Source organism: Lissotriton vulgaris, chromosome 9, assembly GCF_964263255.1.
Source record: "Lissotriton vulgaris chromosome 9, aLisVul1.2, whole genome shotgun sequence".
In the NCBI taxonomy this organism is placed as follows: Eukaryota; Metazoa; Chordata; class Amphibia; order Caudata; family Salamandridae; genus Lissotriton; species Lissotriton vulgaris.
The window spans coordinates 81001130-81016591 of NC_141697.1; the positions used below are offsets into that span (position 1 = coordinate 81001130).

The following is a 15462-nucleotide window of genomic DNA, read 5'->3' on the forward strand; positions in this document are numbered from 1 at the left end:
CAGCCAAAAACATTTTTCCATTCTTTAAACTAACCATTATCAAGTGATTCGCATTGTTCATTTAGTAGTTCTTCCTTCCTCAGGGAGATAGCTAACTTAAACTTCTTTCTTAACAACTGAACTGAGAGATGACTCCTCTGTTTTGTGGACAGGGCCTTGCGTAACTGACTATTTATCACTGAACACTCACTATTAAACAATCTGGGGGCCCAAGAGATGTGGTAGCAGTGGGTTTCGATAACGCAGATTTTATGGCTTCACAAACTTTAATAAATGTACTAATTACCCCAGGGTTAGGTTCCTGCCCTGTCAAGCAGGAATCAAAGAGTCTTAGATTTTCCCTGCCCGCCCTAACAAACAAGTCTGCACTATTAACCCCTCACCAAGCCAGTCTTAGTTTGTCTGTTGAAGGTACCAAGTTTCTAGCATCACGTCCTGTTTTATACGCGGGTCTGGGGAACAATCTCAACAGCACTTTCATCGGGTTGTGATCACCATGGTGCGTGGGAAAAACCTCTGTGTACAATAAAAAGTCCTCTAGACTGGCGGAGATAAAACTGTTATCAATTGTAGTACTACCCCTTCCTCTGAATGTCAGATCAGATAGATTGTCATTATTAGTAAGAGCAGCAATGTCCATAACATTACTCAGATCATGGGTTTGCAAAGGTTCCATCAGCTCGACACCCCTGTGGCAGGTTTGACCTCTACTGCTAGGCCTAGGGACAGCAAAGGCATCGTGGGACAGCTTAGCATTAAAATCACTGTGCAGACAAATACCTGCTGTTTTATCAAAGTCATTCCAATCCCTTAGGGGGGTGACAAAGTCAAACAAATTAATAAAATGTATGTTGGGGGAGCTGTGGAAGTCATTATTGTAAAAGTTAAATAAATACATAGATACCCCCTTTTTGTATTTTAGAACTTGGAATTTATTGCTATGAGTTTGTAAAATTTTAACACTGCCCCCTGCTGCAATGTTCACCCAAAATTGAAAGACCACCCATTTCTGTATTAAATTCACTGGGGACAAAATGTATCTTCAGTGTGTATTATTTTTTTGAACTGGGTTAAACTGGACAAGTGACTTTTGGCGTTATCTATTGTTTATTGAAAACCGATTAGATGCCTGGGTATAAGCTCATGAGGCAATGACTGGCGGGGAAGTCACACAAGGAGATAATGATCACTATAGTATGAAGAAATAACTGTGACTGAAAAGTCTCGTAAACGAAGTAATGAAAATTACTGTTAAGTAACCAATCATCAGACAACACTGTCCCCCCAAGTATACGTTCCACATGTTTTGTACTTCTAGGGACATAAGCTGAATAGTGTGATATAGTTCTATGGAAGGTGTACAGCACTCTTATATCTACAATATTATGATCAGCGCCACATTCAATCTCAAATCAATAAATAGGATGGAAAAGTATCTGACAATCAGTCAAAAATAAGGACATCTGTATTCTTGGAAACACATACACAAGCTGTACAGCTGCCTTAGACGCTAATCACACCCGCTAGCCTTGCGCTTCAAGCCTCGATGTAGAAGTCAGCCTCCCTCGTAATCGCCAAATAAGAACGCTCATTGGTCACCTCACACACAATCTACCAAGATGGCCGTCAGATATGATTAGCGTCTATTCCTTGTACAGGTCTTTGCTGCCATCTATCGAGGGTAAGGATCTGCCCTCTAGTAACAGCCCTTTTGCTTCACACGCGCATAGCCTTTACCTGAGGTGGCCGCTGTCCATGCGCTCGCTTTAAATAATGCAGGACGGCGCTGACTGCCACTTCTTCCCGCAGCAGAAGCTCCAGCACCTCCGCCGCCATACTTTTCCCGCCTCCTGGCAGTGAGTGCTTCTATTGGCGCGGCAAGAGTGGGGGGTTGGCCTACTGACCACCCGCCCGTGCCCGCTGAAGGGGGGCTCCGATCAAACATGCAACCCTCAAGGTAATATGCCTTAGCGGGGATGAGGTTCTAAATGCGAACAAGGCACACGCTAGCATTATTTCCCCAATGATCCTGTAAAGTTATCAGGTGCTAGAGACCAGGGTCGCTCACGCCAGCTTGTAATATGGCGGACATATTGTACTAACGAAGTTTTCTGTTGAGCGAGGTGAAATATAACAAAGAAACATCGAACGCATAAGCTAGAAACGCGAACGTCTGTTTGAAAGCTTTACATAACTATGCCTTTTAGAATTACCAGTAAAGGATATTTAACTTTTATCCGTAAAGGGAGGAAATGTTTAACTATCACTTTAAGGCGATATAACGTTTTATCACATGAACTGTTTGAAGGTCTTGTGCAACACTTAAAATATTTTCCGGCATGGGCTACCACTGCTACGAAAGACTATTAAATCATTTACAACATTTTGATACTATAAGAGTGGTCATTTGCAACTTCAGTACTTTTTCCATTTCCGAGACAGACCCATTGGTAGAAATAGCCAATCACCTCAGAGCTGCGTCTGATTCCGTTTTCTGGAAGCGTCCCTAACAACCGCGCGAGGACACGTGACAAAGTTAGCGCGTGAAGCAGGTGGTCTCAGGGCTACTCTGTGTGGGAATACGTGTCTGGTGTGGTTGGCGCGCGCTCTTTTGCGAGCACAAACGTGATTGGAGGTTAATGGCATGCTTGCTAGCAGTTAACGTCCAGCAGGAAGGTTTAGGTTGTGTTTTTAGGTCTCGAGGCTAGGCAGCGCTTGCACTGTATCTTTCAGACATGCTCCATTCTGATATGGACTTTAATATGCCAAAACTCCTAAACAGAAGCGGGCATGGACTCAAAAATGAGCGGTGCAAAAAGAATTTAATGAATAATTCAAGTATTGTTGTGTGTGTGTGTGTGTGTGTATATATATATATATATATATATATATATATATATATATATATATATATATATATAAGCAACAAAGCTCCGGTAATAGAAGAAGCCGTCTTGCAGGGCGGTCCGCGGTCAGGGCACCGGAAGCCCTGCACACTATTGCACCAACACTCCCTCACTCGAGAAAGATTACCACGGACACCTCACATGGATTGCAGATAGTTTAATCATTTGAAGACTGCACAGCAACGCGTTTCGACTTAACGTCTTGATCACGCTAAAGAAGCTTCACAGTAAACACACTCAAATACAATTTAGTAAGTAGACATAAACAAAGGACTTAACCCAAAATGATAAAAAAGTGATATACGGTGGTTCCGCCATTTTAGCCTAGTCAAAGTAGTCACTGACTAACAATGTGCAAACATTAGCAATTCATACTATGTCCACAGGTGTCCGCTTGAGATGTATATAGATGTCAAAATTATTTGATTTAAATAATATTGGAAAGGAGTATCGCCCAAGTGGGCAAGCCTGATTATCACAATTTCCCAACAACACTAAAAGACACGGAAGACCGTATATCACTTTTTTATCATTTTGGGTTAAGTCCTTTGTTTATGTCTACTTACTAAATTGTATTTGAGTGTGTTTACTGTGAAGCTTCTTTAGCGTGATCAAGACGTTAAGTCGAAACACGTTGCTGTGCAGTCTTCATATGATTAAACTATCTGCAATCCATGTGAGGTGTCCGTGGTAATCTTTCTCGAGTGACGGAGTGTTGGTGCAATATATATATATATATATATATATATATATATATATATATATATATATATATATACACAAAATGAAAAGCTAGAACCAATACATATAACATTACATTAAATATATCTACATTTTGATTATACATAGATATTTATGAGCATGTATATATGTATACATATATATTTAAGAACAATCTAGATCCAGAACAACCCAATACATATACAACATTACATGAAATGTAACATTTCTATTTGCTCACGTTATATTATTATCTTTAATCATAATAAATGCATAATAAAACCTCTATCCCAAGGATTGGTGTAATTTCATGAGTTGGGAGTTACCAATTTACACCTCCTCCCGAAGGATTTCTGTGTCTGGGCTTTGACACTCCAGCTGTTATTGCCAGGTTGTGTTGGTTGCTCCATAACAGGCACATGCTGCACAGATATTTGACTTTTCCTTACATATAACAGTTGACCTAAAATAACACCCATCCATGACAAACTTCTTCAAGGAAGGTAAAACATGATGGGTTATGTTGGGTGATCGTTTGAAATCAGTGAAGTGTGAGGTAGGTTTTCAAGTCAAATGGGAGACAGTTTGCTTACTTTAAAGTGTTTTTTACTTTCCAATCAGTAGGTTAGGGTCCCTTTTTTACCCTTACAGTTCAGAGGAGTTTTTTTTAAACTACTCTGAGTGACAATCTGGGCCAGACTGGCTCTAGCTGGCACCAGGTGTTTCCCAGTGGGCCAGTTTTGCAGCAGTGCTGCAATTTCGATCCCCTCTAACAAAGCGACAACAGTGCTTAACACTAGCAAGATGTTTATTGTTACCCAACTCAATGGTACTCATTTTATCGACCTCAGACGGATTAACCCCCTCTGGGAATGGTTCCGTCATGAGCACAAGTGCAAGTGTGCTCATGACAGAACCATTCCGGTTTTGGTTTTTCTTGCACTGACGATCACATGCATGGCATGCTGTCATCATTATAACAAAAACAAAACTGAAACTTAGTGTCAGTTTCACAGTTTCGGTGCTCGTGGGGCTTTCTCAGCCCCTGAGCACTGAAACACATTGGAGAGGTATCGTTGGAAAGGGAGAATCTACATAACCTTGACACCATGGAAGAAAGGGTATATCACATCAATCAATCAATCAATCATTTGTATAGCGCATTACATACTCGCGAGGGTCTCAAGGCGCTGGGGGGGGGGGGGTGAGGGGGCGCTACTGATCGAACAGCCAGGTCTTGAGTATCCTCCTGAAGGTCAGCAGGTCTTGGGTCTGTCGTAGGCTCAGTGGGAGGGTGTTCCATGTCTTGGCGGCGAGGTGGGAGAAGGATCTCCCACCGGTGGTTGTTCTTCAGATGCGCGGGACGGTGGCGAGTGAGAGGTCGGCGGAGCGTAGCTGGCGGTTGGGGATGTAGAAGGAGAGCCGTCTGTTGAGGTAGGCTGGGCTGGGCTTGTGGAGTGCCCTGTGTGCGTGGGTGAGGAGCTTGAAGGATATTCTCTTGTTGACGGGGAGCCAGTGCAGGTTTCTCAGGTGGTGGGTGATGTGGCCGTGGCGTGGTACGTCGAGGATCAGTCGTGCCGAGGCGTTTTGGATGCGTTGTAGTTGTTTGATGAGCTTGGTCGGGGCTCCCACGTAGAGTGCGTTTCCGTAGTCGGGTCTGCTGCTGACGAGGGGTGACTGTCTTTCTTGTATCTGTCGGGATCCATCTGTAGATCTTGCGGAGGGTGTTGAAGCTGGAGGAGGAGACGGCGTTGACTTGCTTGGTCATTGAGAGCGTTGAGTCGAGGATGATTCCCAGGTTGCGTGCGTGGTTGGTGGGTGTCGGGTCTGCCCCCAGTGCCGTCGGCCACCAGGAGTCGTCCCAGGCTGAAGGGTTGGAGCTGAGGATTAGGACCTCCGTCTTGTCTGAGTTCAGCTTCAGACGGCTGGTCTGAAGTCGGCAACGGCCTTCATCCCTTCGTGGAGGTTGGCTTTGGCGGTGATGGGGTCCTTGGTGAGGGAGAGGATCAGCTGAGTGTCGTCGGCGTAGGAGATTATGTTGAGGTCATGTTGTCGGGCTACGTGTGCGAGCGGTACCATGTAAATGTTGAACAGCGTCGGGCTGAGGGAGGACGCCTGGGGTACGCCGCAGATGATCTCGGAGGCTTTGGAACGGAATGGGGGGAGGCGGACGCTCTGGGTTCTGCCGGAGAGGAAGAAGGTGGTCCAATCCAGAGCCTTGTCTCGGATCCCTGTGGCGTGGAGGCGTGCGCGTAGTGTGCGGTGGCAGACGGTGTCAAAGGCAGCAGAGAGGTCTAGGAGGATGAGTGCTGCGGTCTCGACGTTGTCCAGCAGGGTCCTGATGTCGTCGGTGGCGGCGATGGGAGCCAATTGAATTGACAAACTATCATGGATACATGACCTCAGCTGAAGCCACTCATCGTGCCCTCACAATAGGAATTCTACATAACATCAATAGTGAAGATCATGACAGTGAGGCCACATGACCATTACAGGACACTGCGGCAGTATCTGGTGCAATTACACAACCAACATTCAGTGGTGTGCTAAAAAAAGGGACATCACCTATGAGGAAACACATCAACAGCTACCTCCACTGAACATAAATTGAAGATTTAGCCAATGTAAAGGAAGAACAGTATGCTAGGGCTTGGCATACACATGTGGTTAGAGCAAGTTAAGTGGCACATATTGCCTTGATGGCAACACAACACAGAAAACAGGTCTGATCCAATCTCCTGAGCTTCCTTTTTACCAGGGTGCTAGTTGTCTCTGTACAAGATCTGTCCACTCCAAGTGGGTGTCTGTCTCAGGATCAACACGTTCACTTTGTACTCTCCAACAGCAACACATCAGAGGATATGATACAACTTTGAAATGTCCAAATGAATATGACATGGTGAAGGTCCCGGAAACGTAATAACATGGGATAACTTATGATTTCACATATTACATGTGACTCAAATGACAAGTTAGGAGGACACACATACTTAGCACAGTAAAAGTAACTCTATGGCAACAAACACAGTAGGCAATGAAGTGAAACTCTGATCCACTAACATCTCATGAACTGACCATACCTACAAAATTTAGCATAGCAGTCTGATATGTTCTTTAAGTCACAAGTTATTCTCATATTGGAGGTTACAATTTCCAAAGGTAAACTTACACTCAAGTGAAGAAGTGGTCAATCACATCTTGATGTAGGTCAACTCCTTCTCCGCTGTCATCTTCATTGGGCATTTCAACATCCTTCCCGGGTGGCTCTTCACGGTCTCCATCCTCTGCGATCATAGGGATAGTCCTTCGCAGGGTGATGTTGTGTAGCATGCAGTAGGCAACCGTGATTTGGCACACCTTATCGGGTGAGTAGAGGAAGGCTCCTCAGGTCTTGTCTAGGCACCTAAACTTGGCCTGCAGGAGCCTAAAAGCCTTCTCCACTGGCCTCTGTGTCTTCAGTGGGCCTAATTGAAGCAGACTTCCCTTGGAGTTGTCGGATTCCCCAATGATGCCAATCATCACGGTCGGATAGCATATGCTGAGTCTCTGACATTTAAACAATACATCAACAGATCAATGGCATATCAAGCCATTGTCCCATCCTAAACTAGGATTCAAGCAAAAAAGTCATATTTTACTTACCACAAGCCAGGCCCTCTCCGGTCCAAGTTGTGGCATATGCATGGGTATTATGCTGTTCCATAGTACACATGAATCATGTGTTGACTCAGGGAAGCTGATGCACACACTTGAGATGTATAAATCTGGTAAGCAGACAACTTGCACATTTATGGAATGGAAGATCTTCCAATCATGGTAGACCTGTTCCCTTGCGTGTGATTGCACCATGGCAATATGCATGCCATCTATTGCTCCATCCACATGTGGTATTCCACCCAAAGCGTAGAAATCTCCCTTCACAGTGGCCAAATCCTGTTGCGTGGGAACTGGATGTAGCTGTTGATGTGTCTCATCAAGGAGTCAAGCACCTCTTGTAGCACTCCACTGAAAGTTGGTTGGGACATGCCCCCGTATACTGCCAGAGTGTATTGAAAGGAGTCAGTAGCCATAAAATGCAGTACTGCCATGATTTTCACTATTGGTGTTATTGATGTTGGATTCATATTGTGAGGCAGGAGATCAGGCTCCAAATGCTGACAAATCCTTGATAGTTAGCCTATTTAACTACATTTTCTTTTATGATACCCCTTTCCTCTATGGTGGCAAGGTCTGGAAAGGACCAGAACACCTGTGTCAGTTGTCTCCTACCCGTGGCTGGGTTCAGACGTCTGTATGTATGGAAAAGAAAATATCAGCTCAAAAGGGCACTCCGTACTTTTAATATCAGATTCAACACACATCTTAAGTCTTGGTAACTTTAGGAATGTCATTGTGTTATACATGTACACATTATTATAAACATTTGTTAACTTCTAAAATCATTTTTTATTCACTATTTTTATTTTCATTATATGCAAATAATACACTTGAAATGTATTATTTGCACATATTTTTATTATTATTTGTTTTTTTAAGTCAGCAGAGGTATTACTTCCCCCGCGGAACTATGGGTGTCAAACACAGTCATGGCTCTCAATTTGTTGTGTCATTTCTTGCCAAGAACAGAGTCTCTCATATCTGACATTTATAAATGCACTACCCTCCATTTTGTGTGCTGGTGAGTCTCTAATGGAAAAATGCACGGCTTCACACCCTAAAATGCTGGCTGCCTGACCTTGCCTTTAGGACATTGGCTACCCGACGTAGTAGGTGGTCCCCTCCACGACGGTCCCTGCCATAGGCTAACATGTGTGACAGCTATGCACGAAAGGCAATGGCTGTGTCCATCTCCATCATGGATCTCGTCCGCAGTGTAATTGTATGCAGCATTTAGAAAAATACCTCACTTGGCTTATAACACTGCAGCCAACAAGACCTCCTCTTTTTTTTTTGTTGCTGCTGTTACTGACATCTGGGATGCCAGGCAAATTAGGTGACAGGGCCCCTTCCTTCAGCACCTTGCCATGGAGGTTCCGTCCCTATACAGCCAGCTGTATACATACATACATCCAATGTCAAAATGATAGTGATTTTATGTGGCGGTAAATGTTTTAAAGTAGTGGAGCTGTCTGATGCTGTCCTGTCAAGTGGGAGTACAGCCCATATTGTGGAATAGGAGTCTCTTTATGGTTTCATACACGTCATGGTGCCACACATAGGGTAACTCATTTTCTGTGCTGCACGCTTAAATGACACAGGCTCTCAATCATTCACACAAGTATGCCCTATTCCTACACACACCTGTTCATACATCCCCCAAATCCCTGCTCTCGCTTACACATTGCTGCCTTTCTATACTGCCCTTAGTCACTGTATGTGATGCAAACCATGGGTATGGACTCTTAGGGGTTTAGGCCATAAGACAATGTAGCTGTGCGTGGGCTGGATCTATGACAGAATTTCGACTACAAAAATATCGACCTACAAGAATATCGAGTCAACAATATCGAGGGCAAAAATATCGACATCCTATCTACAACATGGTAAGTACAAAAATATCGAAAAAATAATATCGTTGTAAAAAATATCGATGTTCAAAATATCGATTTTTTTTTAATATATATAAATGTAAAAGTAAGTATATAACACTGATAAATAAAATATACATATTTAAAAGTATCTAATAATGTTTAAAATTAATAAATAAAACATATATATTAATAATACATTAATTAAATATATACAGTAAAGATATAATATATATGTACTGAACAATAAGTATTAATAATTAATTTACTAATTTATAAATTAATGAAATATATTCTAATTTACTAATACATGTACAAACATAAAACAATAACATACATAAAATGTAAGTAATATAAAAAATAAAATAAACATGTGATATTTTAACAATTAATTATATAAAACGTTGGATAGCGTAAGGGTAAAAATTACTATTCCTACTCCAGAGAGTGGAACAGTAGGGAAAGCGTTTGATAGCGTAGGGATAAAATTACTATTCCCACTCCAGAGAGTGCAACAGTCGAGAAAACTGACCCTGAACCCAAAAACCACCCCTTTACCCACGAACTGAAAACTGACCCTGAACCCTAAAAATACCCCTTTACCCAAAAACTGAAAACTGACCCTGAACCCTAAAAATACCCCTTTACCCAAAAACTGAAAACTGACCCTGAACCCTAAAAATACCCCTTTACCCAAGAACTGAAAACTGACCCTGAGCCCTAAAAATACCCCTTTACCCAAAAACTGAAAACTGACCCTGAACCCTAAAAATACCCCTTTACCCAAAAACTGAAAACTGACCCTGAACCCTAAAAATACCCCTTTACCCAAGAACTGAAAACTGACCCTGAACCCTAAAAATACCCCTTTACCCAAAAACTGAAAACTGACCCTGAACCCTAAAAATACCCCTTTACCCAAAAACTGAAAACTGACCCTGAACCCTAAAAATACCCCTTTACCCAAAAACTGAAAACTGACCATACCCCTTTACCCAAGAACTGAAAACTGACCCTGAACCCTAAAAATACCCCTTTACCCAAAAACTGACCCTGAACCCTAAAAATACCCCTTTACCCATGAACTGAAAACTGACCCTGAACCCTAAAAAAACTGAAAACTGACCCTGAACCCTAAAAATACCCCTTTACCCATGAAATGAAAACTGACCCTGAACCCTAAAAATACCCCTTTACCCAAAACTGAAAACTGACCCTGAACCCTAAAAATACCCCTTTACCCAAAAACTGAAAACTGACCCTAAACACTCAAAATACCACTTTACCCAAAAACCCAAAAATGACCCTGAACCCTAAAAATACTCCTTAACCCAAAGTTAAATAATATTATTTAATTAGCAATTAATAATTAATTAACAATAACAATAAAGTAAATATATTAGCACATAAGCTGTAATTAATATAATTTAATAATTAATATCATTTTTCCCCAATTAATTAATTAACAGTAACTAAAAATTATATATATAAATAAATTACTCTAATAATGTAATTAACTAACTAATATTATTTAATTACCAATTAATTACTAATTTAAAATATGTACAAAATTATATTAATTAATTAACTAATTAATGTTAATTATTTGCCAATTAATTAGTTATAAATATTTAAAAACATATATTAATTAATTAATTATTATTAAATTACTCCCCACCCTATTCCCCTATAAACCCACATCCCGCTACAGAAAATATATATCAATTAATCAATTAATTATTTCCCAATTAATCAATATTAATTAGCAAATAATTATAATTAATTAATTAATCCTACTAATTATTAATCAACTTACCATAATTAAATTACTTCCCACCCTATTCCCCTATAAACCCACAACCCGCTCCGGTACTAAAACATCAAATTTCCTTATAAATTTCTATATTATTATAGAAAATGTATACACATATAATAGTAATTATTTTAAATACTTAAATTAAACATATACATAATAAAAAACTATAAAATAATACAAATATCGATATTAGTGTCATCGAAATTATTAACATCGATATATATGCTATCGATATTACTAACTTCGATATTACTTACATCGATATTAAGTATTTCGATATTACTTACCTTGGGTCGATATTCTGTCCTACGATATTCTTGCCTTCGATATTATGCTCCTTCGATATTTCAGACTCGATATTATGGTAGGTCGATATTTCCAACTCGATATTTTGACTGTCTACCGCGTGGGCTTATGTGCGAGGATTGTACAGATTGTTTTGCTCTAGTAGCTCACAATGATTGTGAGAAATCATGAGTGGATCTCACAACAGGAACTGTTTCATAGCCCTGGCCTAGATGATGTTTTGGACCTGAAAATGGTAGCATGAAAATATAGCAAACACAAGGAGATGATAGACGTAGAACTGAAACTTTTCAGATAGCATGAAAATATAGAGAGTGTTGAGGGTGATCAAATGAACACTGCAAATCAGTATTTCCTAGAAACCTCTGTAAATGTTCTGAGGAAAAGATGGAGTTACTGTTTGGTGAATGCATGTGAGCGATGTTATGAAACTGTGTCACAGCACCATAAACAAAACAAATCACTTAAAAATTCTCTTATTTTTCTTTTCTATCATCCATACAGAAATATGGATGGCCATTGTCAAGAAGGTGCGGACCCTGGGGGTCCATAAGCGGTGCAGCCTGCATTGTCGGAAGAGGTGGGAGGACCTGAAGTGCTCAACGTGCTAGTCTGCTGAAGGCCAGCTCGGGCAGTCCTTTTAACGATCTAAGCGGGTGCATCACACTCTATACACCCTAATGGCCTGCATCCTAGCGGTGATCTACCCGGACCTTGATGGACAGTTCAGGGCCGAACAGCAGTATCAAGGGGGTAAGTTATTGTCTGCGGATATTCTTGTTCTCTCCTAGGGGATCCTCATCAACAGTCATAATCACAGAATATTGCCGCCCATGTACGGGGATCCCGGAGTACATTAAAATATATATATATATATATATATATATATATATATATATATATATATATATATATATATCCATATATGTAGCTCTATATATAATTTTTCCACAAAATAAGTCAATGCAGCCTCACTGAAAACAAGGCTAGACAATGCTTCCATAACTTGCATTTGCATTAGTACACATACGTTCTGTTTTTAATTGTCTTAAATACACTTATAGTGAGAAAAAACAGGAAAGAAAAGAGGCACTCATACTCTCTTTATTGAAATGCACAAGCCGCAATGTAATAGGACAGGCATTTTTCGCCCATAGGCCGCCTTGGAAAAACACATAACAGCATAGAAATGAACTGGCACTGTACCTTTAAGGCAGCCATGGCCCCTAGCCTGACATCATGCCTCAGGGGTGACAGTTAGGTCAGTTGTTTATTCTGGGTCTTTCAGTCAGGACCCTGGAGTTTCAGTTCTTGCTATTTTGTCAAAATGTTAGGTCCTTTTCACTCAACGTCTTACACCTGTTGGAGTGAGGAGCTACAATTTTCTGACTGAATTTTGCCTTTTTTCTGTAAAAAGATTCCTTCTTTCTTTGATCCTTACCTTTCTTGTGGCAACAAGAATGCTAAAACAGACACCATGGCCTGAGACCTGCCAGCATTGCAAAAACCTTTCCAGAAAAAGGATCCGCCTGTATGGTCCCTTGGGGAGACAAAAGTTGGTTGAATCCAGAGGAAGACTCCCCCAAGGCATAAGAAACGGAGAACCAGATCTACCTCCAGAAGTAAGATCCTTACCTGTTCTCCTTCGGTATTGGGCTCGGTGTGGAAAATGCCTTCAGCCACGAAGAAAAGCAGGCCAACATCGCAGGTATCATCATTGACATTGCTACCGATGTAAAAGGTGTTTAAAGCGACAAAAGAGCACCGAACGTTGTCGAAGCTCACATTGTCGAATACAGCGGTAAGATTGACGTCTTGCCATCATTGGCGTTCACCGTTGACACAAGACAGTTCATCGCAACAGCCATCGGCCTCAGACCAACACCCTCCGTTGACGTCAACCGGGCAACGGTCAATGTCGAGGAGTCGGTCTCCATTGGTGGCAACACGATGATGCTCAACGCTGAGGCATCGGTCTCCGGTGGCGTAAACACAGAGATGCTCAATATAGAGACACAGTTCTCCATTGACATCAACCCAGCGGTGTTCAACAGCGAGGCCCTGGTCCACGTTGACGTCATCCCGATGACGATCAATGTCGAGACATCCGTGTCCATCAGCGACACCATGCCCGACGTCGAGGCACCAGTCTCCGTTGGCGACATCACGCCTGACGTCGAGAATTCGAACCCCATCAATGTCTTCCCAGCAAGGCTCGGCACTGGGTCAAGGTGTGCCTCCGATACAACATCGCTCGACGTGGAGACACTCATCCCGGTCGGTGTCAACAGGACACTGCTCTTCACCAGCGCTGGTCTATCCGAGGTGCTCAACGTCCAAGCTTTCAACATCAAAAAGACGCTCAGTGTCTACAGGTCAGTCCAAGGGCTCGACACTGACTCCATCGTGGTAACAAATGCCGTTGAGAAGAAGATCCACATCAAGATTGTCAGCACAGGTGCCACTGTTGTCATCGAATAGTTTATTTTCTCTGTCTCCTGACAGGCGGACACAGAAGGAGACGCTGCAAGACAGCCAGACAAGGGGCCTGCTGCATAACAAGAGCAGAGAGGCCAGAGATCCCCCTCCAAAGCTTCTGTGCGACTGTCTCCCAGATGGTTGTTACCAGTATGTCACTGCCATAATCCTTCCAGTGCCCAAGTAGGGCAACCTCTGGACTACTTCAGTCCTCTCCACTGTTAACTTTTGGCTCAGTTGGCACAGGCTGTAGAACTTTCACCTGCAACATCTCCCAGAGGTCAGGAACGTGTTCGTACAGCAAGTACTCCCCCACGAAGGCCAAGGACATCAACACATAGGCATCCAAGAAGGAGGCCTAGTTGTGAACCAAATGATTAGTGCGGCAGCAGATTCTGCAACCGTGGCTACGAATGCTTACGCACATAAAATATGTGCTAGACGTTCGCCCTGGCTCCGACTTATTGCACTAAAGCAGGAAGCTCAGGAATGTATTTTGAACATGCCATTTACCGGAAATTCTCTCTTTGGATCCCATACAGACAATGAAATGGCCAAGATGAAGGCAGAATTCAAAACGCTGAAGGCGGTGGGCCATGAAAAAAAGGAAAGATTTCCATCTTAGGTACACGTCATACGATCACAGGCCTTTTCATCAGAGGTTTCCCATCCCTCAGTTGTCTCAAAGGCAGCAACAACACCAGCTCAGGGCGCACTACCAAGGGCGCCTTTCTTCCCGAAGTAGGAGAGCTCCAAGCCAAACCGCTTCCTCTGCAGAAGCGCCAACAAAGCAATGATCAGTCGCTTCCTCCGTTGCCGTTCTCCACTCCAGTGGGGGGAAGTATTGCCAATCATCTATAAAAGTGTTGCAACATTACAAAATATCAATGGGTATTGAATACGCTGTAAAATGGGTAGTCTCTACGGTTTCGCATCCACATTCAGCGATCCCTCCATTAAAATCTATATGCCACCAGCTACAACTGCTGCAACTAGAAGTGGCCACTCTACTACAAAAATCCGCCATAGAGGAACTTCCTCCTCCTCCTCAAAGAAGAAAGGGAGTGTACTCTTGGTACTTTCTGGTGCGAAAGAAAGGTCCCAAAGTGGAGTTCAGACCTATATTGGACCTATGCCTCCTGAACAAGACCATCCACAGGGAAAAATGTTGCATGCTGGCTCCATCAAATATATCCTCACCTCCAGCAGGGAGACTGGATGTGCCCGATAGACGTACAGGATGTGTATTTCCATGTGCCAATCAACCCATTCCATCGAAAATGTTTACGCTTCATGGTAAGTGCCAAACATTACCAGTACAAAGTGCTCCCTTACAGGTTAAAGTTGGCTCCACAAGCCTTTACCAAGTGCATGGCCATGGTAGCAGTGGCTTTATGTCGTCAAGGATTGTTCACTTAGCCTTATCTGTACGAACAGCTCCTGAAGAGTTCATCTCCCCAGTGCGCAAAGTACCAGTATCAAATGTGTCTAAGTTTGCTTCAGCGGCTGTGTCTCCACATCAACTTTGCCAAGTCAATTTATCAGCCTACCCAAAGGATACACTATCTGAGCGCGACACTGGACTACAAGTCAGGAAAAGTGTATCCTTTGGAGGAGAGAGTACCATCTATCACCCTGAAGTGCAACCATCTTCTTCGCACTCTTCAGCCTTTAGTCCGGCAGGTTGCCTCTCTTCTGGGATCTATAG

The 15462-nt window shown here is 42.5% G+C and overlaps 1 protein-coding gene across 1 annotated transcript in view; it reads right to left on the reverse strand.

Annotated features, from left to right (window-relative positions):
• Positions 1-1849, reverse strand: part of CDAN1 (codanin 1) — a 232752-nt gene extending 230903 nt beyond the window's left edge. Inside the window, exon 1 of the mRNA XM_086937098.1 lies at positions 1738-1849. Coding sequence (XP_086793224.1) covers positions 1738-1836 — 99 coding nt within the window. The 5' untranslated portion in view covers positions 1837-1849. The remainder of the gene's footprint in view (positions 1-1737) is intronic.
• Between the last annotated feature and the right edge of the window lie 13613 nt (positions 1850-15462).